This window comes from Oncorhynchus masou, unplaced genomic scaffold (genome assembly GCF_036934945.1).
Source record: "Oncorhynchus masou masou isolate Uvic2021 unplaced genomic scaffold, UVic_Omas_1.1 unplaced_scaffold_4006, whole genome shotgun sequence".
Lineage (NCBI taxonomy): Eukaryota > Metazoa > Chordata > Actinopteri > Salmoniformes > Salmonidae > Oncorhynchus > Oncorhynchus masou.
The window spans coordinates 7,501-20,000 of NW_027010406.1; the positions used below are offsets into that span (position 1 = coordinate 7,501).

At 51.5% G+C, this 12,500-nt stretch overlaps 1 protein-coding gene across 1 annotated transcript in view; it reads right to left on the minus strand.

Annotated features, from left to right (window-relative positions):
• Positions 1-12,500, minus strand: part of LOC135534845 (ubiquitin-like modifier-activating enzyme 6) — a gene marked incomplete at its 3' end in the record, with an annotated part of 31,266 nt that overhangs the window by 7,350 nt on the left and 11,416 nt on the right. Inside the window, exons 8-10 of the mRNA XM_064961666.1 lie at positions 6,318-6,440; positions 6,127-6,250; positions 4,526-4,629 (exon numbers count right to left, since the gene is read on the minus strand). Of these exons, the coding sequence (XP_064817738.1) occupies positions 4,526-4,629; positions 6,127-6,250; positions 6,318-6,440 (351 nt within the window). The remainder of the gene's footprint in view (positions 1-4,525; positions 4,630-6,126; positions 6,251-6,317; positions 6,441-12,500) is intronic.

Below are 12,500 nucleotides of genomic sequence, written 5' to 3' on the forward strand. Positions count from 1 at the left end.
ACAGAGACACACGGACAGAGACACGGACAGAGGAGACACGGACAGAGGAGACACGGACAGAGACACACGGACAGAGACACGGACAGGAGAGACACGGACAGGAGAGACACGGACAGGAGACACACGGACAGAGACACGGACAGAGGAGACACGGACAGAGGAGACACGGACAGAGAGACACGGACAGAGAGACACGGACAGGAGAGACAGACAGGAGAGACACGGACAGGAGACACACGGACAGAGACACACGGACAGGAGAGACACGGACAGGAGAGACACGGACAGGAGAGACACGGACAGAGGAGAGACGGACAGAGACACACAGATAGAGACACGGACAGAGAGACACACGGACAGAGGAGAGACGGACAGAGACACACGGACAGAGACACGGACAGAGAGACACGGACAGAGAGACACGGACAGGAGAGACACGGACAGGAGAGACACGGACAGAGGAGAGACGGACAGAGACACACGGACAGAGACACGGACAGAGAGACACACGGACAGAGGAGAGACGGACAGAGACACACGGACAGAGACACGGACACAGAGACACGGACAGAGGAGAGACACGGACAGAGACACACGGACAGGAGAGACACGGACAGAGACACACGGACAGAGACACACGGACAGAGGAGACACGGACAGAGACACGGACAGAGACACGGACAGGAGAGACACGGACAGAGACACGGACAGAGACACGGACAGAGACACGGACAGAGACACACGGACAGAGGAGACACGGACAGAGAGACACGGACAGGGAGACACGGACAGAGAGACACGGACAGAGAGACACGGACAGAGAGACACGGACACGGACAGAGACACGGACAGACACACGGACAGAGACACGGACAGAGACACGGACAGAGAGACACGGACAGAGAGACACGGACAGGGAGACACGGACAGAGACACGGACAGAGACACACGGACAGAGACACGGACAGAGACACACGGACAGAGACACACGGACAGAGACACACGGACAGAGGAGACACGGACAGAGGAGAGACACGGACAGAGGAGAGACACGGACAGAGACACGGACAGAGACACGGACAGAGACACGGACAGAGGAGACACGGACAGAGGAGACACGGACAGAGAGACACGGACAGAGACACGGACAGAGACACACGGACAGAGGAGACACGGACAGAGGAGACACGGACAGAGGAGACACACGGACAGAGGAGACACACGGACAGAGGAGACACACGGACAGAGAGACACGGACAGAGGAGACACACGGACAGAGAGACACGGACAGAGGAGACACGGACAGAGGAGACACGGACAGAGGAGACACGGACAGAGGAGACACGGACAGAGGAGACACACGGACAGAGGAGACACACGGACAGAGGAGACACACGGACAGAGGAGACACACGGACAGAGACACACGGACAGAGACACGGACAGAGACATACGGACAGAGGAGACACACGGACAGAGACACACGGACAGAGACACGGACAGAGACACACGGACAGAGGAGACACACGGACAGAGACACACGGACAGAGGAGACACGGACAGAGACACATGGACAGAGACACACGGACAGAGGAGACACGGACAGAGGAGACACGGACAGAGGAGACACGGACAGAGGAGACACACGGACAGAGACACACGGACAGAGACACACGGACAGAGGAGACACACGGACAGAGACACACGGACAGAGACACACGGACAGAGACACGGACAGAGGAGACACGGACAGAGGAGACACACGGACAGAGACACACGGACAGAGGAGACACACGGACAGAGACACACGGACAGAGACACGGACAGAGACACGGACAGAGGAGACACGGACAGAGGAGACACACGGACAGAGACACACGGACAGAGACACACGGACAGAGGAGACACACGGACAGAAACACACGGACAGAGGAGACACGGACAGAGGAGACACGGACAGAGACACGGACAGAGACACACGGACAGAGACACACGGACAGAGACACACGGACAGAGACACACGGACAGAGAGACACGGACAGAGAGACACGGACAGAGAGACACGGACAGAGAGACACGGACAGAGACATTTAAGGAAAAGACCACTGCAAACTGTCTTTTGGTGTGTGTTTCATTCGTCCACTGTTGATATCAGCCCCAAAACAATCAGCAGGCAACTTGGTCAACATATAGAACATTAAAAATACAGAAAGTATCGGAAATGTGTAGTTATTTACAATGACGGTCTAGGAACAGTGGGGTTACCTGGTCTAGGAAAAGTGGGGTTAACAGGTCTAGGAACAGTGGGGTTAACTGGTCTAGGAACAGTGGGGTTAACTGGTCTAGGAACAGTGGGGTTAACTGGTCTAGGAACAGTGGGGTTAACTGGTCTAGGAACAGTTGGGTTAACTGGTCTAGGAACAGTGGGGTTAACTGGTCTAGGAACAGTGGGTTAACTGGTCTAGGAACAGTGGGGTTAACTGGTCTAGGAACAGTGGGGTTAACTGGACTAGGAACAGTGGGTTTAACTGGTCTAGGAACAGTGGGGTTAACTGGTCTAGGAACAGTGGGGTTAACTGGTCTAGGAACAGTGGGGTTAACTGGTCTAGGAACAGTGGGGTTAACTGGTCTAGGAACAGTGGGTTAACTGGTCTAGGAACAGTGGGGTTAACTGGTCTAGGAACAGTGCTGTGGGGTTAACTGGTCTAGGAACAGTGGGGTTAACTGGTCTAGGAACAGTGGGGTTAACTGGTCTAGGAACAGTGGGGTTAACTGGTCTAGGAACAGTGGGTTAACTGCCTGTTCAGGGGCAGAACGACAGATTTGTACCTTGTCAGCTCGGGGATTTGAACTTGCAACATTCCGGTTACTAGTCCAACGTTCTAACCACGAGGCCGTATGACACCGTATGAGGCAGTATGAGACCGCATGAGGCAGTATGAGGAAGTATGACACCATATGAGGCAGTATGAGGCAGTACGAGGCAGTATAACGGCAGTATGAGGCAGTATGAGGCAGTATGACACCATATGAGGCAGTATGAGGCAATACGAGGCAGTATGAAGAAGTATGAGGAAGTATGACACCATATGAGGCAGTATGAGGCAATACGAGGCAGAATGAGGCAATACGAGGCAGTATGACACCGTACGAGGCAGTATGACACCATATGAGGCAGTATGACACCGTATGAGGCAGTATGAGGCAATACGAGGCAGTATGAGGCAATACGAGGCAATACGAGGCAGTATGAGGAAGTATGAGGAAGTATGAGGAAGTATGACACCATATGAGGCAGTATGAGGCAATATGAGGCAATACGAGGCAGTATGAGGCAATACGAGGCAGTATGACACCATATGAGGCAGTATGACACCGTATGAGGCAGTACGACGGCAGTATGACACCGTATGAGGCAGTATGACACTGTACGAGGCAGTACGAGGCAGTATGACGGCAGTATGACACCTGTATGAGGCAGTATGACACCGTATGAGGCAGTATGACACTGTATGAGGCAGTATGACACAGTATGAGGCAGTACGAGGCAGTACGACGGCAGTACGAGGCAGTACGACGGCAGTACGACGGCAGTATGACACCGTATGAGGCAGTATGACACCATATGAGGCAGTATGACACTGTATGAGGCAGTATGACACAGTATGAGGCAGTACGAGGCAGTACGACGGCAGTATGACACCGTATGAGGCAGTATGACACTGTACGAGGCAGTACGAGGCAGTATGATGACAGTATGACACCTGTATGAGGCAGTACGAGGCAGTATGACACCGTATGAGGCAGTACGAGGCAGTATGAGGCAGTACGAGGCAGTATGACACCGTATGAGGCAGTATGCCACTGTACGAGGCAGTATGACACAGTACGAGGCAGTATGACACCGTATGAGGCAGTATGACACCATATATAAATAAAAATATAAATATATCCCATTTAGCAGACGCTTTTGTCCAAAGCGACTTACAAGTCGGCTGGGGCCACTACTTTTACATATGGGTGGGGCCATATGGGTGGCCCCAGCGGGAATCGAACTCACGACGCTTGGCGTTGCAAGCGCCATGCTCTACCGACTGAGCCACACAGGACCCACGTATGAGGCAGTACGAGGCAGTATGAGGCAGTACGAGGCAGTACGAGGCAGTACAAGGCAGTATGAGGAAGTATGAGGCAGTATGAGGCAGTACGAGGCAGTATGACGGCAGTATGACACCGTATGAGGCAGTATGACACTGTACGAGGCAGTACGAGGCAGTATGACGGCAGTATGACACCTGTATGAGGCAGTATGACACCTGTATGAGGCAGTATGAGGCAGTATGACACCGTATGAGGCAGTACGAGGCAGTATGACACCGTATGAGGCAGTATGAGGCAGTATGAGGCAGTACGAGGCAGTACGAGGCAGTATGACACCGTATGAGGCAGTATGAGGCAGTATGAGGCATGTGTTATGTCGTTTAATGAACGTCGTACTGCGGTCGTGTCGTGGTCGTGTTACTTACGAAGCTGTACGTTCTGGGGGTTTTGACCAGCAGGAAGAAGCCTCCGTGTGCATAGGGCTGCAGAGAGGACGTGTCCCCTACGGTGAAACTGTAGGGGGAGAGGACTGACACAGACACACATTACAATCAGTGATACAACCTTCTCCTGCCTGTGACCTGTGATTGGCCTGTCGTATCAGTACCTGTGACCTGTCATTGGCCTGTCGTATCAGCACCTGTGACCTGTCGTATCAGTACCTGTGACCTGTGATTGGCCTGTCGTATCAGTACCTGTGACCTGTCATTGGCCTGTCGTATCAGTACCTGTGACCTGTCATTGGCCTGTCGTATCAGTACCTGTGACCTGTCATTGGCCTGTCGTATCAGTACCTGTGACCTGTCATAAGCCTGTCGTATCAGTACCTGTGACCTGTGATTGGCCTGTCGTATCAGTACCTGTGACCTGTCATTGGCCTGTCGTATCAGTACCTGTGACCTGTGATTGGCCTGTCGTATCAGTACCTGTGACCTGTCATTGGCCTGTCGTATCAGTACCTGTGACCTGTCATTGGCCTGTCGTATCAGTACCTGTGACCTGTCATAAGCCTGTCGTATCAGTACCTGTGACCTGTCATTGGCCTGTCGTATCAGTACCTGTGACCTGTCATTGGCCTGTCGTATCAGTACCTGTGACCTGTCATTGGCCTGTCGTATCAGTACCTGTGACCTGTCGTATCAGTACCTGTGACCTGTGATTGGCCTGTCGTATCAGCACCTGTGACCTGTCATAAGCCTGTCGTATCAGTACCTATGACCTGTCATTGGCCTGTCGTATCAGCACCTGTGACCTGTCATAAGCCTGTCGTATCAGTACCTGTGACCTGTCATAAGCCTGTCGTATCAGTACCTGTGACCTGTCGTATCAGCACCTGTGACCTGTCATAGGACTGTCGTATCAGCACCTGTGACCTGTCGTATCAGTACCTGTGACCTGTCATAAGCCTGTCGTATCAGCACCTGTGACCTGTCATAAGCCTGTCGTATCAGTACCTATGACCTGTCATTGGCCTGTCGTATCAGCACCTGTGACCTGTCATAAGCCTGTCGTATCAGTACCTGTGACCTGTCATAAGCCTGTCGTATCAGTACCTGTGACCTGTCGTATCAGCACCTGTGACCTGTCATAGGACTGTCGTATCAGCACCTGTGACCTGTCGTATCAGTACCTGTGACCTGTCATAAGCCTGTCGTATCAGTACCTATGACCTGTCATAAGCCTGTCGTATCAGTACCTGTGACCTGTCATAAGCCTGTCGTATCAGTACCTGTGACCTGTCGTATCAGTACCTGTGACCTGTCGTATCAGTACCTGTGACCTGTCATTGGCCTGTCGTATCAGTACCTGTGACCTGTCGTATCAGTACCTGTGACCTGTCGTATCAGCACCTGTGACCTGTCGTATCAGTACCTGTGACCTGTCATAAGCCTGTCGTATCAGTACCTGTGACCTGTCGTATCAGTACCTGTGACCTGTCATAGGCCTGTCGTATCAGTACCTGTGACCTGTCGTATCAGCACCTGTGACCTGTCGTATCAGTACCTGTGACCTGTCATATCAGTACCTGTGACCTGTCGCGCGGTGCCGTTGAGTGTGTCCATGCCGTTGACCTCTCTGAAGAGAACACACTGTCCAGTCTGGAGGCCGTGGGTCCTGCTGTCCATGCAGGTTACCACCCCTGGGTTACCCTACAGATCAGAGGTTAGAGGTCAGAGAGGAGGGTGTGTGTGTGTGTGTGCGTGTGCGTGTGTGTACCTGTGTGATGTTCTGGATAAACATCTCCTTGGCTTCCTCTCCAGTGGGGTCCGACACCTCAAACCGGTCCCCGAAGTCACAGAACACTCTCACACAGATCCCGTACGCGTCGCATGCAATGAACTGCGAGGGAACGGAGACAGCATGCTTTTAGTTCCCGGGGGGGGGCAGACCAAATCATCTCTCCTGTCTCCTCACGTAGGAGGGGGGTCTCTTCAACTTCCATGGATCTGATAGGACATGACCAGTAAACGGAAACTCCCTCTTGCCCATCCCTCCACCAATCCAATCACTTCAGGAGGAAGGACATGATTGGGACGCAGACTCTTAGGGCACTGCCCAAATTGCACTTTATTCCCTATATAGTGCACCATTGACCAGGGCCCTATTCCCTATATAGTGCACCAGACCAGGGCCCTATTCCCTATATAGTGCACTACTATAGACCAGAGCCCTATTCCCTATATAGTGGTACTACTATAGACCAGAGTCCTATTCCCTATATAGTGCACTACTATAGACCAGAGCCCTATTCCCTATATAGTGGTACTACTATAGACCAGAGCCCTATTCCCTATATAGTGCACCAGACCAGGGACCTATTCCCTATATAGTGGTACTACTTTAGACCAGAGCCCTATTCCCTATATAGTGGTACTACTATAGACCAGAGCCCTATTCCCTATATAGTGGTACTACTATAGACCAGAGCCCTATTCCCTATATAGTGGTACTACTATAGACCAGAGCCCTATTCCCTATATAGTGGTACTACTATAGACCAGAGCCCTATTCCCTATATAGTGCACCAGACCAGAGCCCTATTCCCTATATAGTGGTACTACTATAGACCAGAGCCCTATTCCCTATATAGTGGTACTACTATAGACCAGAGCCCTATTCCCTATATAGTGGTACTACTATAGACCAGAGCCCTATTCCCTATATAGTGGTACTACTATAGACCAGAGCCCTATTCCCTATATAGTGCACCAGACCAGAGCCCTATTCCCTATATAGTGCACAACTATAGACCAGAGCCCTATTCCCTATATAGTGCACAACTATAGACCAGAGCCCTATTCCCTATATAGTGCACAACTATAGACCAGAGCCCTATTCCCTATATAGTGCACAACTATAGACCAGAGCCCTATTCCCTATATAGTGCACAACTATAGACCAGGGCCCTATTCCCTATATAGTGCACCGTTGACCAGAGTCTCAACCTCATAGGAGGGTCTCTATATGTAGAGGTCTTACCCTGATAGGAGGGTCTCTATATGTAGAGGTCTTACCCTGATAGGAGGGTCTCTAGAGGTCTTACCCTGATAGGAGGGTCTCTATATGTAGAGGTCTTACCCTGATAGGAGGGTCTCTAGAGGTCTTACCCTGATAGGAGGGTCTATAGAGGTCTGACCCTGATAGGAGGGTCTCTAGAGGTCTTACCCTGATAGGAGGGTCTCTAGAGGTCTGTCCCTGATAGGAGGGTCTATTGAGGTCTGACCCTGATAGGAGGGTCTCTAGAGGTCTTACCCTGATAGGAGGGTCTCTATATGTAGAGGTCTTACCCTGATAGGAGGGTCTCTAGAGGTCTGACCCTGATAGGAGGGTCTCTATATGTAGAGGTCTGACCCTGATAGGAGGGTCTATAGAGGTCTCACCCTGATAGGAGGGTCTCTAGAGGTCTGACCCTGATAGGAGGGTCTCTAGAGGTCTTAACCTGATAGGAGGGTCTCTAGAGGTCTTAACCTGATAGGGTCTATAGAGGTCTGACCCTGATAGGAGGGTCTCTAGAGGTCTGACCCTGATAGGAGGGTCTCTAGAGGTCTGACCCTGATAGGAGGGTCTCTAGAGGTCTGACCCTGATAGGAGGGTCTATAGAGGTCTTACCCTGATAGGAGGGTCTCTAGAGGTCTTACCCTGATAGGAGGGTCTCTAGAGGTCTTACCCTGATAGGAGGGTCTCTATATGTAGAGGTCTTACCCTGATAGGAGGGTCTCTAGAGGTCTGACCCTGATAGGAGGATCTCTAGAGGCCTTACCCTGATAGGAGGGTCTCTATATGTAGAGGTCTCACCCTGATAGGAGGGTCTCTAGAGGTCTGTCCCTGATAGGAGGGTCTATTGAGGTCTTACCCTGATAGGAGGGTCTCTAGAGGTCTGTCCCTGATAGGAGGGTCTATTGAGGTCTGACCCTGATAGGAGGGTCTCTATATGTAGAGGTCTTACCCTGATAGGAGGGTCTCTAGAGGTCTTACCCTGATAGGAGGGTCTCTATATGTAGAGGTCTGACCCTGATAGGAGGGTCTATAGAGGTCTTACCCTGATAGGAGGGTCTCTATATGTAGAGGTCTTACCCTGATAGGAGGGTCTCTAGAGGTCTTACCCTGATAGGAGGGTCTCTAGAGGTCTCACCCTGATAGGAGGGTCTCTAGAGGTCTCACCCTGATAGGAGGGTCTCTAGAGGTCTGACCCTGATAGGAGGGTCTCTAGAGGTCTTACCCTGATAGGAGGGTCTCTATTGGTAGAGGTCTTACCCTGATAGGAGGGTCTCTATATGTAGAGGTCTTACCCTGATAGGAGGGTCTCTATATGTAGAGGTCTCACCCTGATAGGAGGGTCTCTAGAGGTCTTACCCTGATAGGAGGGTCTCTAGAGGTCTTACCCTGATAGGAGGGTCTATAGAGGTCTTACCCTGATAGGAGGGTCTATAGAGGTCTTACCCTGATAGGAGGGTCTCTATTGGTAGAGGTCTTACCCTGATAGGAGGGTCTCTATTGGTAGAGGTCTGACCCTGATAGGAGGGTCTCTATTGGTAGAGGTCTTACCCTGATAGGAGGGTCTCTAGAGGTCTGACCCTGATAGGAGGGTCTCTAGAGGTCTGACCCTGATAGGAGGGTCTCTAGAGGTCTTACCCTGATAGGAGGGTCTCTAGAGGTCTTACCCTGATAGGATGGTCTCTAGAGGTCTGACCCTGATAGGAGGGTCTCTAGAGGTCTGACCCTGATAGGAGGGTCTCTAGAGGTCTTACCCTGATAGGAGGGTCTCTAGAGGTCTTACCCTGATAGGAGGGTCTCTAGAGGTCTGACCCTAATAGGAGGGTCTATAGAGGTCTTACCCTGATAGGAGGGTCTCTAGAGGTCTTACCCTGATAGGAGGGTCTCTAGAGGTCTTTCCCTGATAGGAGGGTCTCCAGAGGTCTGACCCTAATAGGAGGGTCTCTAGAGGTCTTACCCTGATAGGAGGGTCTCTAGAGGTCTTACCCTGATAGGAGGGTCTCTAGAGGTCTTACCCTGATAGGAGGGTCTCTAGAGGTCTTACCCTGATAGGAGGGTCTCTAGAGGTCTTACCCTGATAGGAGGGTCTCTAGAGGTCTTACCCTGATAGGAGGGTCTCTAGAGGTCTTACCCTGATAGGAGGGTCTATAGAGGTCTCACCCTGATAGGAGGGTCTCTAGAGGTCTGACCCTGATAGGAGGGTCTCTAGAGGTCTTACCCTGATAGGAGGGTCTCTAGAGGTCTTACCCTGATAGGAGGGTCTCTAGAGGTCTTACCCTGATAGGAGGGTCTATAGAGGTCTTACCCTGATAGGAGGGTCTCTAGAGGTCTTACCCTGATAGGAGGGTCTCTAGAGGTCTTACCCTGATAGGAGGGTCTATAGAGGTCTTACCCTGATAGGAGGGTCTATAGAGGTCTTACCCTGATAGGAGGGTCTATAGAGGTCTTACCCTGATAGGAGGGTCGATAGAGGTCTTACCCTGATAGGAGGGTCTCTATATGTAGAGGTCTGACCCTGATAGGAGGGTCTCTAGAGGTCTTACCCTGATAGGAGGGTCTATAGAGGTCTTACCCTGATAGGAGGGTCTCTAGAGGTCTTACCCTGATAGGAGGGTCTCTATATGTAGAGGTCTCACCCTGATAGGAGGGTCTCTAGAGGTCTCACCCTGATAGGAGGGTCTCTAGAGGTCTGACCCTGATAGGAGGGTCTCTAGAGGTCTTACCCTGATAGGAGGGTCTATAGAGGTCTGACCCTGATAGGAGGGTCTCTAGAGGTCTTACCCTGATAGGAGGGTCTCTAGAGGTCTTACCCTGATAGGAGGGTCTCTAGAGGTCTTACCCTGATAGGAGGGTCTCTATATGTAGAGGTCTCACCCTGATAGGAGGGTCTATAGAGGTCTCACCCTGATAGGAGGGTCTCTAGAGGTCTTACCCTGATAGGAGGGTCTCTATATGTAGAGGTCACACCCTGATAGGAGGGTCTCTAGAGGTCTTACCCTGATAGGAGGGTCTCTATATGTAGAGGTCTTACCCTGATAGGAGGGTCTCTAGAGGTCTTACCCTGATAGGAGGGTCTCTATATGTAGAGGTCTGACCCTGATAGGAGGGTCTCTAGAGGTCTTACCCTGATAGGAGGGTCTCTAGAGGTCTTACCCTGATAGGAGGGTCTCTAGAGGTCTTACCCTGATAGGAGAGTCTCTAGAGGTCTTACCCTGATAGGAGGGTCTCTAGAGGTCTGACCCTGATAGGAGGGTCTCTAGAGGTCTTACCCTAATAGGAGGGTCTCTAGAGGTCTTACCCTGATAGGAGGGTCTCTATATGTAGAGGTCTTACCCTGATAGGAGGGTCTCTATATGTAGAGGTATTACCCTGATAGGAGGGTTTATAGAGGTCTCACCCTGATAGGAGGGTCTCTAGAGGTCTTACCCTGATAGGAGGGTTTATAGAGGTCTTACCCTGATAGGAGGGTCTCTAGAGGTCTCACCCTGATAGGAGGGTCTCTAGAGGTCTTACCCTGATAGGAGGGTCTCTAGAGGTCTTACCCTGATAGGAGGGTCTCTAGAGGTCTGACCCTGATAGGAGGGTCTCTAGAGGTCTGACCCTGATAGGAGGGTCTCTAGAGGTCTTACCCTGATAGGAGGGTCTCTATATGTAGAGGTCTTACCCTGATAGGAGGGTCTCTATATGTAGAGGTCTTACCCTGATAGGAGAGTCTCTAGAGGTCTTACCCTGATAGGAGGGTCTCTAGAGGTCTGACCCTGATAGGAGGGTCTCTAGAGGTCTGACCCTGATAGGAGGGTCTCTAGAGGTCTTACCCTGATAGGAGGGTCTATAGAGGTCTTACCCTGATAGGAGGGTCTCTAGAGGTCTGACCCTGATAGGAGGGTCTCTAGAGGTCTTACCCTGATAGGAGGGTCTCTAGAGGTCTTACCCTGATAGGAGGGTCTCTAGAGGTCTGACCCTGATAGGAGGGTCTCTAGAGGTCTTACCCTGATAGGAGGGTCTCTAGAGGTCTTACCCTGATAGGAGGGTCTCTATATGTAGAGGTCTTACCCTGATAGGAGGGTCTCTAGAGGTCTTACCCTGATAGGAGGGTCTATAGAGGTCTTACCCTGATAGGAGGGTCTCTATATGTAGAGGTCTTACCCTGATAGGAGGGTCTCTAGAGGTCTTACCCTGATAGGAGGGTCTCTATATGTAGAGGTCTGACCCTGATAGGAGGGTCTCTAGAGGTCTGACCCTGATAGGAGGGTCTCTAGAGGTCTTACCCTGATAGGAGGGTCTCTAGAGGTCTTAACCCTGATAGGGGGGTCTATAGAGGTCTTACCCTGATAGGAGGGTCTCTAGAGGTCTTACCCTGATAGGAGGGTCTCTGTATGACAGAGGTCTTACCCTGATAGGAGGGTCTCTAGAGGTCTTACCCTGATAGGAGGGTCTCTAGAGGTCTTACCCTGATAGGAGGGTCTCTAGAGGTCTTACCCTGATAGGAGGGTCTCTAGAGGTCTTACCCTGATAGGAGGGTCTCTAGAGGTCTCACCCTGATAGGAGGGTCTCTAGAGGTCTCACCCTGATAGGAGGGTCTCTAGAGGTCTCACCCTGATAGGAGGGTCTCTAGAGGTCTCACCCTGATAGGAGGGTCTCTAGAGGTCTTACCCTGATAGGAGGGTCTCTAGAGGTCTGACCCTGATAGGAGGGTCTCTATATGTAGAGGTCTTACCCTGATAGGAGGGTCTCTAGAGGTCTTACCCTGATAGGAGAGTCTCTAGAGGTCTGACCCTGATAGGAGGGTCTCTAGAGGTCTTAACCCTGATAGGGGGGTCTCTAGAGGTCTTACCCTGATAGGGGGGTCTCTAGAGGTCTTACCCTGATAGGAGGGTCTCTAGAGGTCTTACCCTGATAGGAGGG